Source organism: Neolamprologus brichardi, chromosome 13 (genome assembly GCF_056152115.1).
Source record: "Neolamprologus brichardi isolate AB-2024 chromosome 13, ASM5615211v1, whole genome shotgun sequence".
Lineage (NCBI taxonomy): Eukaryota > Metazoa > Chordata > Actinopteri > Cichliformes > Cichlidae > Neolamprologus > Neolamprologus brichardi.
In genome coordinates this window covers 11,040,696-11,055,178 of record NC_142116.1, presented here as the reverse complement: position 1 = coordinate 11,055,178, position 14,483 = coordinate 11,040,696, and the positions used below count along the sequence as shown (strand labels likewise).

The window sequence follows — 14,483 nt, the reverse complement described above, 5'->3', positions numbered from 1 at the left end:
GTGAATCTCTGTCCAAAAAATGCACACAGTTTACTTTTTACTCACTGTGAGCATCATTCATCATTTTTCCCCAGTAATTAAGGTTAGGATATGTATTTTTTTTTATTCCAATCCATTCTTCTTTGACAACATTTTAATAACCTTGATCAGATTTGATGGTTTTGTTACAGACTTTTCAAAAAAGTGTTTTGCTATTCTTTCAAATATCTGGGGATTAAATTGTGTTAAAATGTACAAAACAGTGATGCCATGTTTTGTGACGAGGACCCAGGCACAGAGAGACTTGATGAATTTAAGAAACTTATGATTTAATAAAGAAATTTGCAGACTTGCACAGAGAGGGTAAAATTATGATGACTGATAATGGAGATGAAGACAACAGACGATGAGGACAGGGAGGAACAGGGGTTTAAATGCACCAAGGAGGCAGTCAGACAGAACTCGGGACAACTGGAGGCATTTAGGGATGCAGGGACTGACAGAGACGGGGAAGAAGTCTCATTGTGATGAGTAAAGTTTATCTTGCCTGGATGGGCAGCTCTCTGGGTGCTCAGCACCCCCAAAGCTCTGATCCTAGAATCGCCCCTGCAAGAGATAACACAAGATTTATAGTTTTTAAAACTTTTTTCTTTACTTATTTCCCAAACGTCTTTCAGCTAGTATTTATAGTGTGTATACATGTACTTAACATCTTCAATGTGTTGCCAGTATGTTATAAACTATAAATGTTAATACATTTTTACATGATACATGTTGGGTGTTAAAACAGATTAAATGCATATAAGGCTTCTTCTTCTTTCAGCTGTGGTGACCCTCATTTCTTAGTACCTACCCTTTTCATGTTCTCCCTCACTACATCCATAAATCTCTGTTGTCTTCTTCTTTTCTTTCTGCATGGCAGATGCATATTCAAAATCCTTTACTTAATAATATAATAATATAAGTGATTAAAATCATTAACAATACAATGTTTAAGAGATATACACATCAATAAATCACTAATTATGATTCAGTAATATCATGTTTATGATGCTAAATCAGCATCAGTCTCTTGTATTCCTTTGCAAGTGCCGCATCTGTTGTAAAAACTTGAAATGCTATTTGTGTTTTATGTGGAGACCACCCTACATGTAGGACGCCTTATAAGTTACTTTTAATTTAAAGATCACAAATAGCTCTTTCCTAGCTATAGATGAATATTTAATAAATGAAACTTTTATATTGTCATCATCTCTTCCTCACTATGTCTTTCTCCTTCTCCAACTCGTCTTTCATTTTTCTCTCTTCTTTCTCATTTCCACGCCATTCTCTTCCTCCCCACCTTAAGCCTCATCTCCTAAATGAAGGCAGGGCTCCGACACATGCAAATGTGCATAAACATGCTTATTTATTCCCCAAATTGTCACAATTACTTATTTTTAGTGGATTAGACATGCAACCCATCTGGCCAACTGAAAATGCCAGCTATGCAACAACAGCTGGTTATAAGCTAACGCTATGTCAGCTAATGTTAGGTTTGAGTGTCCTAAAAGTCACGCTTTTCCTCTTATTAAAGGTTTGATTTTATTCTCACATTGTGTTTGATCTGTTTCAAAGAAATTTTCACTAACACCGGCTAATATCAGCTAACAAGAGCTAACAGCAGCTAACAGCAGCTCAGTGGCAAAAATGCAACAGTGTTTACCTACAGAAAAGTTGATATTCTCAACAACTCACCTCAGTATCGCTGTCATCGGACAAAAGTGAGCTTCACTGACTCATGGACTCATCGGACTCCTTTCACAAAGTTTTACAGCCTCCTCCAGATTAAATAGACATGGACACCTGACATATTGACAACTGAGGTAAGCAGTGGACAGACAACCTACACTCACTGTAGATACAGAGTTGTTTGTCCTACAGCAGCTACTGTAGCTTAGATTATGCACTTGAATTGGGAGGGATAAGAAAACAGAATTTCCTTGGCTGTAATCTGCAATCTACTAATATCTATTTGTGAGATTTTACACAGTGTACCTTAAAAAATATTTCAGTTTTGCAATACTTAAGCAGGATTATAACTTTTACTGTAGTAAAAAGTCTAAATATTCCCCCCCCCCCCCCCCCCCCCCCCCACACACACACACACTTTGTAAATCAAGTATACAACACAAGACTGTTTCGAATCCTGTGCCGCACCACTTTTCACTAAAAACGACATTTGAGGCTGTGTAAAAGATTTCCAATACTCATAGACTCCAATGCTGAAATGCCCAAGTTTACACCATTAAATAGCATGTTAACAACCTTTTACAGAAATGGTTTTGGCATTTATACCCCTTTATATAAACTCCATGGAGGGTGAAATGCATCTGCCATTTGACTGACAGGTGTTCAGACCCAGGCAACTGTAGCCAGTTAACCTTTGGCAGGCTTCAACGCCACTAATCAAAAACATTAGACTAGTGTGAAATACAAATGGTCCAAGAAGTTTGTCTTTCAGTTTTAGTAAGTGTATTCTAGTGCTTTATTTAGCAGGTGTTGAACCTGTACAGCTTATGGGTGGAGCTTGATTACCAAGCTTGCTAGCCTTATTGCTAGCTAATAATTTAAATCCATCCTCTCATCCAAATATGGTCACAGCATGATCAAATGCTAAGATTGAGGCTAACGGGTGATGCTGCAGACAAATTATTGTGTAATGATGTTAAAGCTGCTGTGTCTGAAGTGATAATGCCATATATAAATGATCCCTTTAAACATTGTTTTTTCTATATTATTTTCTCCTGAAAAAAATCTATCAGCAGATTAAAGTCTACGTAAAATACATTTTTTATATTTCAACCTTAGTTTGAATCTATTAACCAAAATAAATCATAAATCTCCCCTTAATTAAATGCCACAGATTAGTGTGGCCTTGAGCAACCCAACAGACTTAATTTCTCACGATAAAAGCTGAAGCGTTAAATTTAGAATTTCACAAACTAGTGCAAATACATGCATCAGTCAGGCAGAACCATACGGATACCCAAGTATTTATTAATGAGTTTGAAGCAGCACAAGAATACATCAAAGACAATGAGGCAAGTCACTAAGTATTTTCACTGCTTCATGCGAAAGCAGAACACAAAGATACACACTGACTTTGAACTTAGCATCTGTAGATTGCACCCATCTGTGTTTATAAGCCTTTACAATATGCAGCACTGGAGATATATACTACAACCCCCACGTCTCAGATGTGATCTAATTATTGCCCCATCTGCTTCTGTTGCATATTTGGCACAGTCTCTGTTGTTGTTTTTGTCTTGACTTTTGTCATCACAAACCTCATCCGTTCTTTGTATTGTGACACAAAATAAGCACTTGGACAACTGGCACATTATTATTATGATCAACAATGGAAAAAATGACAAAAGCACAGGAACTGTATTGTAAATGTTATGAACTTTTGCTGGTGTGCAGATCCTTCTCATATGCTTTCTATCCACTTGCACAGATCTTGTAAGTGGAGATCTTGAATGTAACCATTGCTCCTCCAGAGGGAATATTTCCTTGTTATGGTAACAGTCTCTCTACAACAGTCAAATGGCTTCGTTCTCTTGGACAGTCTTTATAGCATGCCCGTGGCTGATGCATTTGTCCCTTAACTGGGACAGTTTAAAAACCTCCTGTAGGGGGCAGCAACTCAGCATTCCTTTCTAGTCTTCACCATCTTGCTGGTGTACTTGACAGGGATCCCCCAGCGTCTCATTAGATAGACATCAAACACATAGGCCATTCCTGGCTCCAGGCCCCCAATCACAGCTGTAGTGACGGCCCGCCGAGGATTCAGCTCTTGGAAATACTTGCAGAGAACTCTCTCGGTGTCAGAGCGGGACTCTGGCCCCAGACAGGGTGCAGTTAGAGCTGATGCTCCGCCAGCTTCTGCTTCATGGCTTCCAAGCTTTCTGCGGTACACACAGTAAAGGCTTCTTTCTTCTGTTCCCATCCATGCTAGGGTGACACTACTGCAACCACGCAATCGGTTGAAGGATTTTATCTGTAAGGTGGAGGGCAGAGATGGGACTCCTCTCCGGTGGTAAGCTGATGAGGTCTGCATTTTGACTGAAGCTGTCAGACCTTCTGGTAGCGATGGGTCTGTAACAGCAGAGGTGTGGTCCATGGCGGTTCCTTCTCTCTCCAGGTGGATGAGATAGGAAGTACTTCCCTGGAGCCATATGTGCGCTAATTCTCGCCCAGCAGCCTGAGAGGTCAAGACCTGACCTTTACTAGATACAGTCACCTTGACCTTTTCACCTTCCCCACAGCTCTGCAAGGTGAGGAGGCCACTCTGTTGCCAACCCCGAGGACGGAAACTGAAGAACTGCTCCGAGCTGAAGCCTCTGTCTTGGAAAGTCACCCACCTCAGCTCTCCTTCTCTAAGGGCGGTAATAGCAGGTCGAGCCTCCTCATGTGTCCGAGCAAGTGTCCCCTTGTATGCCATGCTGGTCCCATTCAGCCTGTCGACCACAAAGACATCAAAGTAATACTGGGTCTCAGGCAGGAGCTCTGAGACAGTGCAAACACTTTCTGTCCCCTGACACACACATTGGAGGTCTTCATACTCATCAGTGAGGGAAGCTGGTTGACTTTGAGGACTTTCAGGATAAGTGTCCCACTGCTGCCACCACCACTCCTTCAAAATGGGCCAGACCGTCACCCTGCTCCGTCTGTCCTTCTTTTCTTGTTTTTGGTCTTTCTCCTTCCTCATACTCTTCTGTGCAGCACAAAGGCTGGGGTAGTTTTCCTGTGAGTTGACAAGGACACAGTATTCATAACTGGTCTGTGTATGTGGGAGGCTCGTTATGGAGGCACTGGGTGCCCAGCTGAGGGTGACGCTGGTCATGCCTACACCTAATGTGTGAACTTGCGGGTCAGCTGGGAGCAGAGGGAAGATGCCTGAAGGCCCCAGGCCTTCATGAAGATACACTGTTGCTCTGGTGTTCTGCTGTTTGGAGCGTAGCCTTAGGATGTAGATGGAAGCGCTTGGATAGGTTGGACCACTGTAGCTTTCCACTGTATTGCCAGTATTGCTGTGTATTTTCTCCTCCGTCCCAGGACCTCGCCACCACACCTCAGGCATGCTTTTTTTAGTACTCCCTGTGAGCAAAGAAGAAAAAAGAAAGCTAGCCACAATAGATCATAATGACACACTTGAATATGTTTTGCTTATTCTTACTTCACTTGTGCATTTGACAATCACTTTGGACAACGACAAAGTTTGATACTAGAAGATTGTTTTCACATTCATTCACTGAAGGATAAATGTTTTGCTGCGCACAGTTGGAGTTAGAGTGAAGCAGGACTTGAATTGCATCTGGTAGTTTTTGCACATCTGGTAGTATTTGTACATTCTCAGATTTGGGATTTTTAAATCAGGAAGAATAATTAGACATGATTTTCAGACAAACATTATTATCTAAAGTAGCATAATTCTTATATGTGTAACCCTGGTGTCTTGTTTCAGTGGTGTTCTCCAGTTTCCCTGAGCTATAGATGAATGGTGAGTTAAAAGTTTTCTTAAAAGTATTCTCCATAATAAACACCAGTGCAGCTGGACAGTGTGAACTTTATATCCTGACATGCACACCAGCAGATAGGAGCTAATGTTTTTTCAAGGGGTGATAATAAATAACTTAAATGTTACACATAAAATTATAAAGTGCTCTAAATGAAGCAATTAATGTTATAATAAACTTTATTCTGCAAAGTCATAAAATAACATTGCACAACTTAATATGCAATATAAATCAATGTTAGAATCTGCACAAATTAAATGTGGCCAACAATAAATACAAGTGCAATAACTCAGGTTATATATCAAAACATGCCTGAAGGAGACCTTATAAAGTTTGGATTATCTCATATTAGGTTCTTTACAGTGTTAAAGAAATAAAGCTGTCATTGCATAAGAAATGCTTATTACTTTCATGCTCTGAATTGGATAAGATGCATGCCACACTCTGTATGGAGTTTGCTTAATGTAGCCTCCTTGAAGTCAGTGCACTCATACAATTAGTGCAATTACATAATTAATTACACAAAAACACCACGTTATTAGAAGTCTGTTTTTGTACAGATTAGATAAACAGCATATAATATGGGGGGCAGCTGTTGGTCAGGAGATAGAACGGGTTGTCTACCAACTGGACGGTCAGTGGTTTGTTTTCAGCTCCACCAGTCTGCGTGCCTGACTTTGGGCCCTAAGAAAGGCACCCTAATGATCCCAGTGCATTCATTAGAGTGTGAGACATGTTGCTTAGGTACAGATTAATGTCTATGTAAATGGATAAATGAGGACTGGACTAAAAAGCCCTTTGAGTGCTCAGTTAGAGTAGAAAAGAACTATATAAGTCCATTTACCATTTACCACATGGCCATAAGGGTAGAATCTTACTACAAATGAATGAAACACATGCAGGCTTTCTGTGTGTTAGCCAACTTGATAAAACATAACACAACAACAGCGCTTTTCAGCTTTCTTCTTGCAAATAAGACAAGAGATTAATACTGCAGAAAATTAATTAGGCTACTCTTAGATTTAATGCGCAGAGCACTAAAAATAAACATTTTAAGTCAATTTAATTAATCTAATACTGCTGTTTACAACGTCACAGCTGCACATTAGATATCTGAAACTTTAAATGTAATACATTAGAGGTTACTGTCCCGTAACGGAAAAAATGAGGCATGGAAATTGCTTTAATCTGTTGCCAAATCAAAATTAAATCTGTTTTACTAATTGTGTGGGTATTCTGGGTAATACACATGTTAATTAATTTTCTAATCTATCCTGTGGTAATTGCAATTCCAGCAGTGTAAAACAGAAATAGTAGCATATTAAGACAAAGTTGGCAATAAAAAAAGAACAACAACATTCTGTATCACCACCTAATGACTTGGTTTTGGTTTTTAGTAAGGTATAGCTTAACAAAATGCACACATAAAATGTATTCCTGCTGCAGATAATCTATATTGCACTTAAAAATATACTTTGAATAAAAGAATCAATGAAAACATGGCGCTTCTAGCTGACTTCAAACAGAAAATCTGAACATAACCTGCTCCCAACCAGAGGTATTCAGCGTAAGTTACCATGGTGATTTGGTAAGTTACCATAGTGACACAGAAAGCTTTGACTTTTAGCTCAACGTAGCTTGCTAACCCAATGACTGTAGAAAATAGTCATTGCTCTAACCTGTTAATTTCAATTTGTAGCAGATCCCCCTGGCTAGCTCCTATGCTAAGCTAATCACCACTGGTTTCATATTATCTTCCTTTTTTACTGCTGGCAGTATGTAAATAAGTATGTTTACCAAAATTAAATTCTTTATTTGGTGTTTTTGAGTTGCTTTCCCATAAAGTAGTAATGTAATGTGTTTTTAGCAATGCCACAAGAGTTGAAATTTAAGAAATTAGCTATAGCGATTTACTGAGAAGTATGCTAATGCTAAATTAGAAATTTAATTTACTGGTTAATAAATCATGTTATGTTTCACCAAAGTGTAAGCAGTGGACACAATTTTTATACTATTTAGGTGTCGCTGTTTTAAAAAAATATAGTACATGTTATTAAACCAAAAGTGTTATGTTTGTACATTATAACAATGTACATTATAACTGAACCTGGCTGACAGAGAAAATCCTAAGCACCTTGTAAATGAACAAACAAATATATATCTAAAATGTCAATTGCCACTTCAAAAATGGTTGGCAGTATTTTCATTCAACACCTAAAGTGTTTTCATTGTGAAGTACAGACTCTTCACTTAAATGACGCTACTGCCAGATAAAAGACAGAAAAAAAAAATTCACCAATTGTTTTCACTGTTCATGTCTCCTAGAGATGAAAAATGAGACCAAATGTTACCGAATCAAAGTGAATTATTCAGGCTGGCAATGGGGACCCATGAGCTCAGGGTCTGAATGATTCATGTGTCATTTTATAACATAATGTTATTTTATGTGGAGAAGCTTGTTTAAGTAACCTGGAAAAATACTCTTGGAAAACACTGAGGCCTGTTTCCTTTCCCAGAAATCTCTGCCTTTTTAGGACTGAAATGTGATTACTTCTGTTTCCTCTGAGCACTGATTGCCTGACTTTAATTCTAAGCCTTTGTGCCAGAATATATTTAATCCTTTGATTTTATTTAATTGCTTTGGTTTTCAAGAAACAGATTGTTACAGAGTGCAGTTTTAGTTTGTTGTTTTATTCAATATTTGAACAGGGAGTTGGCAGAGCTTTTTGGTGTGTGTGTTTCACGGAATGAAAAGCCTCAGATAAAATTTATCACCAGGTGACACACAGATATGATCGCACTCGCTGTCTCTGTCCTTGTCAAAGACATTGGGTGACATTTAGAAAAAAATATATGCGTTTCACAGTGCTTTGAACTTCAACAAAGGGGTACAATGTGCTGATAAGATGTAGGACTGTTAAATTTGTGGACTTTTCATAATACGGAAACACACTCAGGCTTCAACAGTGAAATTATTGTTTGACAGAAATCAGTTTGTTGGCCTATAAATTTGTGTAACAGTTGCAGTAAAAGCATGACCTTGAAGCTACAAATAATGAAAACACGTAGCAAGAATGTACCTTTTTACCTCATGCTACTAATTCTGGTCACATATCTGGTTTAAAAGTCTCATCTACACATTGAAGCTTAAGTAAGATTAGACTGTTTGCCCTTCACTAAATCCCTACATATTATATGGCAATGATAATCTCTAATCAATGTCCTTGGCTAAGCCAGATGTAGTGAGGTCTTCAGGTTAAGTGGGTATCAAAAGGTGCAGCTTGTGGTCTTACTGTCCACTCACATTGCAGGTTTTTGAGGGGTTTGTCCTTCAGGGTGCGAGCAGCCAAGGTCCATTCAATGGGAAGGTCACAAGGGCTGACTGTCACAGACATCCCCGGAGCTTTCTTCTTCAGCGTGAAGTATAACCTGTGGAGAAACACCAAAGACAACCAGCTTGCTTTTTCACCGGGGATGACAGAAAGATAGCATCCTGCTTCTGTTCAGCTGCAAGGTGATGGACGAGAAGACAAGATATTGTTCGGTGCCCATTCTTTCATTTTGTTGGATGATTTTTAGATAAGGTGGGGCGGTTATAATTTCTTTTACTAAAATTTGACGAGTTACAGCCAATTCAGACATTTGCCAGTTGCTGTGTTTCCATTTGCCTACACGCTGATCAGTCATTTGATAGCAGATCAGGAGAGGTGACCTCAGAATCAGAGGATAAGGCTGCACTGACGGCTTCAGATAGATATCTGTCTGCTTGATGTAACCATCTCAGCTCGTGCTTAGCATAGAAACTATAAGGACATGGTTGTGCTGTTGCATGTTGGATGTTAGATTTGCATATTATATGGCAGTTGAATTGCTGTTGAAGGGCATTTTAACGCTTATTCTGTGGTGGCCTATTAAAATTCAATTCAACTCTTTATTGACTAGCAAAGACGACTGAATAGAAGAAGTCTTTAACATTTCTTTACATTTAGTCGTGCTACGTGAAAATGTATTAACAGCATAATTATTTCCTACCACACAAACCCATTTATTCATTATTCTGCACAGATGGTGATTGTTTCCAAACAGATGTGCAGCACTCTTTCTCAAGGGCACTTTGTGGATTATTTAATAGAGTGATTAATTTCTGAATCAGTGTTTTCTCTCCATTATTTGCCGTGTGGTCCTGCTTGACTGCACTGGTGGACAGACTGCAGCTCACGGGGAGATGCATGTCGCAATTTTCAGCTCCCGCTTTCAGAAAGCAACTGGCACTGTTGTGTAGGGTTCAAGCCAAATGGGCTCCACTTCCTCTTGCCCTCTCTACAGCGCTGCTGGAATCAGCCTCTGTCTCCACGAAAGGTGGATAGGGAATGGGTGGTGATATGTTACTGTTTCCGACCTCACTGAGCAGACCTCCGTTTTTAATCGTGGGTCTTAAATGAAATGCAAATGAGGAAAAACGTCAAGCAGGGACAGCATCTAGTTTCACGTGAATTCAGCTGTTACACAAGTGCTGAGATTATCATGGACTTGTTTGGATTAGAAACACATGAATTACCTGACTGTTTAAAATGGTACTTTAAGTTCATTTCAAGTCTAATCATTAGACAAAAATATTAAGTGTATGCATTAAAGAAATGATATAGTTTGACAAGGAATTCATTATGTGGCGCTTGCTGATTTATTTCAGCTTCATGTCATCATGGGGTGAATATATTTTTAATCTTTTGAATAGATTTTAATTTTAATCCTAATCACAATTTATCTTAATCGTGATTGGTGCCTTTTTTTGTTTTTGTTTGGTGATTCACTCACCTGTCACTTCTTAGGAATTACCTAGTCTGCTCTGCTTAGTTCGAAACTGCTTTCAATCCACTTCATTCATTAGGCACAGTTTATTTGGTACACATACTAATGTACTGATAATTCAGCATAAAGTATGCTGAAAAATTGATATTTTTTAAAAGATAGGAGCACCTTTTTCACCTCTTATGACACCACATCATTAAATATAATGAAAACAATCTTGCTATGCTCTCAGTGGAAACAAGCTATCAACCACATGGATGCTTTCCATCTGTTACCTGCGAGTTCGTCCTTTAGGTAGGGTTACAGAGGTGATCTTTCCTTCTGGTAACCACGTAGTTGGGCGAAGTGGCACCTCATTCTCAGGTGCCACACCTGAGTGCACCTGGGGCCACAAAGATCCACATACCAGTGCCAAAGCTGCACCAAGACACCAAGACAGCGCCATAGTGGATTCACACTCTCTCGTGCCTTTTAGTCTTCGTCCCTACGTCCTGGATGGCTCCCGGGCTCTGAAAATGCACAGTGGAAAGGTCAAGACCATCAATCAGAGCCCATCAGCAATGCACACACAAACACACACACGCAGACTTAGTTAAATTTCTACTGTACCATTCAGGCAGACACTAAAGAGCTGTAGCGGCTGATGATTCATTGATATGAAGAAACATCCTATCCTATTCAGACAGAATTATTCATACCAGGGAAAAGAAATTGCCATGCTATATTACTCTGGGATGTGTGTGTAGCACAGCTTGACACTCACTGTAAAAAATCACCCATCGCACCACTTTTCAAAGTGTGAAGTGGGTTGCTAATATCACTCTGAAGTCGCTGCCTTTATATCTACATTTCTATTTTTAGTTTGAGGGTTCGAATGGGTCTGTTCTCGAAATATCTTTGATTATGATTATTAGGGGACTTATCTTGAGAAAGCGATGCCGTGCTGATGCAGAGAGGAGTGTTCAAACAACACCTGGAGGTGCTCTGATGCAGTCAAATCCATTCAGCATAGATTTATGCAATGCCTAAACCAGAAGAACTGGTATCAGATTTTTCAGGCTTTCTTTCTGTCTTTTCCCCCCGTTTTTTTCTTATTTCTCTCGCACTCTGTTAGTGTTTCACAGTCCTTTTATCTGTACATTTATATGTGGGCGTGCTCCTGTGTGCATGCGGTTGTGATTTAGTGATAGTAGATGATTACAGGTCTCACTGTTTTCTTTCTCTCCTGAGAAAACACATTTGTTCAAAGTCACACAGCCTTCGCCAACACACTCCCCGCCTTCCCCTAACAAGGTGTATTATGTCAGTGCTGTGCCCCATAGATCAGATGACAGCAGCAGTGGAACCACGGAGGCAGCTACAGAAGGTACATCTGAGTCTTTTGGGCCCCGGGACGCTCCGAGATTCAAACTCACAGATCGTCGCGCAGCTACAAAGTCACACAGAGGCGCCTGCTCATTATCCTTGCAAAGAAAGAGGGGAGTGAACGACCCATAAAGCCTTAACTGAGAGACATGCAGAGGGAGAAAAAATGATTGAAATGAGAGGGGAGAGAGGAAGGGAGGGCTGTGAAAATGGAGAGCGAGAAGAGGAGGATGTTGGATCCTAGAGTAATTAGAGGGAAGAAGATGGAGAGAGGAGAGAGGAGAAAGTGGAACTAGAAAAGAGATGGTTAGAATCAAAAGAGAAAAACATTCTAGTCAGGCAACAAGGTCGCAATGGATTTCTCTCTGTGCTTCAGCCAGACATATGAAGCTGATTGGTGTTTACTTTAGCTCCCATGTCAAATGCCCAGTGTGGCACATATTAGCAGATGGCTGCACAACCTCACAGCCCCTCTCACACGTCCCCTCATTCAATCTTGATAAAGATGAAGACACAAAAAAGCTTGGCGGGCTTGTTTCTTCAAAACGCACCCGCTGATAAAATATGCATACGGCTCCTCAGCAAATTATGGCCAATTGAATTTTCATAAGGCGAAAAGGCTGGGTCTTAGAGCGAGAGGGAGCTTAGTGAACTTAACTACCACCCTCAATAAATAAATACACAGGAGCTCATGACTTTGATGGTCCTGCTCACTCTCTGCTCTTTTTTTTTTTTGGTTATTTTTGTTTATACGAGTTTCCTCTTTCCATTATGTTTATCCCAGACTGTCAACTGACTGCATTTATTCTGGATACTGCTTGAGTTTTAATTAAAGATACTTGAGCTCGGCTCTGTTTATCTTTTTCTTCCTCTTTATGCTTTTCTTTTTCTGTCTGTTTTTCACTTCATTTGTTCCCCTTATTTAGAAGTTGATGCAGGCTCAGTTTCAGGGGGACAGGTTGAGTTCTGTGTGCTATCTGTCTGCACATTGTATTAGCTATCTTCTGTCTCCCTCGGCTCTGGCAGGACCATCTGCCTTCTGTTATCTGTGGGCAGGGACAGATTAAATGGCATGGGGTGGTCCCTGCAGGATCCGTTGTCCCCCCCAAACTACTACGAGCAAAGAACTGGCCTGTGATTCATGGTGGGGGTTGACGAAATGATGGAAGGGTAACATGCAATTACCATGCAACTTGATAGGATTTTACGGTTCACTTTCTAACTCGATGCACGTACTTTTGAATATATAAACCTTCCCTCATTTTCCTCACTTTCACTCTCCCTGCACCTCTCACGCCGCTTGTCGTTCACACACTTTTATATAGTATCACACTCTTTCTTTAGTTTATGGCTCTTCATTCACTGTGTTCACTGCCCCACTTCATAGTCACACTAGTGTATTTGTAAATAATTCAAAAAGACTACTAGTTGTCAAAAAGAAAAGAGAGATGACCCCAACCTTTAAACGTGCAAAAACAGTCATAAGACGTACTAAAAGTGCTTTACATCTGTCTCAGCTTTATTAACAACCCTCCAGAGACCACACACACACACACACACACACACACACACACAAACAACTGATTCAAAGAAGCAAGTTGCTGACTTACACAACCAGTTGAAATCTGAAACGCTGACGCACTCACACACACTCACACACACACATGCTCTGCAAGGACAACATGCATGCATGCATCCCCTTACCTTCTCTCTGTGCACGCTCTCCCTCTCTGGTGCAGGGAGTGAGGGATGGGATCAAATGAGAGAGGGAGAGAGGATGGAGGAGGAGGAGGAGGAAGGGGGGTGAGAGTCGGTTGCGAGGAGAGGAGGAGCGACAGCAGGTTGTTGTCGGGTGTTCCACTGATTCCGTCTCCCATGAGGCGCTGCTCACCCCTTACTTCAAGAGATGTCTCTTCAGAGCTCAGGTGTTCCTTCAGGGCTGTCCCACCTCCTGTGTGCCTTGGTGTGGTGCAAGGCTCCCAAGGCACTCTCCACACTCTTTTCCTCCGTCTCTCTGAGACCTTCACACGTGGAGGCTTGTCCTGCTAAATACTCTGTGAATGTCATCTGGTCAGTGAAGCCTGTATGCTTTCTTCGCTTCTCGTTTACCCACTGTCACTCTTTTTTCCCCCCCTTCCTCCCGTTCTTTTCACTTCTTCCTTCTGTTTACCTGCTCCTGGTAGTGAACAGACCTCACTTGCAATTCAAATAGGCTCATGTGTGACTGAGTGTGTTTGTATATCTGTATGTGCAATCTGAGAGTGAGGGAGCGAGTGGGTGAGTGTGAGGGGGATGACGGTGAGGTCGCTGAATGGGGGTGGTGATGAGAAGAGAGAGAGAGAGAGAGAGAGAGAGAGAGAGAGAGAGAGAGAGAGAGAGAGAATGTGTTGTCAAGAGCAGCGTTAGGGAATAGGGAGGTGATGTAAAAGTTAAGTGCATTCACAATACACGCCAGTCTCTGGCTGGTCTGATAACATCTGCATTAGGAGATGATTTCAGACAGCATGTTAGAGGTTACACTGTCTTTGTGCCCTTATCGCTTGTTCAGTCAGGTGGTTAGTCTGCCTCTAAATGAACATATTTAAACAGGAGAGCAGCTTATCAGTCCCTTAATAGATTTATGCAAATATTTAGTGTGCATGTTTATATCAAATGTTAAATAAAAAAGTGAAAAGGGACTTTGGATAGCAAATAAAATCATTTCAGCACTTTCCGACATATTTTCATTATTTAAAGAGCTGCAGTAGCTCTTGGTTCATTGGTTGAATT

General features: G+C 40.5%; 1 protein-coding gene across 1 annotated transcript; it reads right to left on the bottom strand.

Annotated features, from left to right (window-relative positions):
* Window positions 1–3,004: 3,004 nt before the first annotated feature.
* ndnfl (neuron-derived neurotrophic factor, like) lies at window positions 3,005–13,975 on the bottom strand. Its single transcript, XM_006783676.3, has 4 exons — window positions 13,419–13,975; window positions 10,625–10,858; window positions 8,845–8,969; window positions 3,005–5,121 (listed from the first exon to the last, which is right to left on the bottom strand). The coding sequence occupies exons 2-4, from the start codon at window positions 10,792–10,794 to the stop codon at window positions 3,668–3,670; spliced, it is 1,749 nt and encodes a 582-aa protein (XP_006783739.1). The 5' UTR covers window positions 10,795–10,858; window positions 13,419–13,975; the 3' UTR covers window positions 3,005–3,667.
* Between the last annotated feature and the right edge of the window lie 508 nt (window positions 13,976–14,483).

Coding starts and splice junctions, on each gene's coding strand:
- ndnfl (XM_006783676.3), bottom strand. CDS start 10,794: ATGGCGCTGTCTTGGTGTCTTGGTGCAGCTTTGGCACTGGTATGTGGA. Junction 8,970..10,624: donor CCTAAAGGACGAACTCGCAG/GTAACAGATGGA, acceptor GTTTCTCCACAG/GTTATACTTCACGCTGAAGA. Junction 5,122..8,844: donor ACCCCTCAAAAACCTGCAAT/GTGAGTGGACAG, acceptor CTTTGCTCACAG/GGAGTACTAAAAAAAGCATG.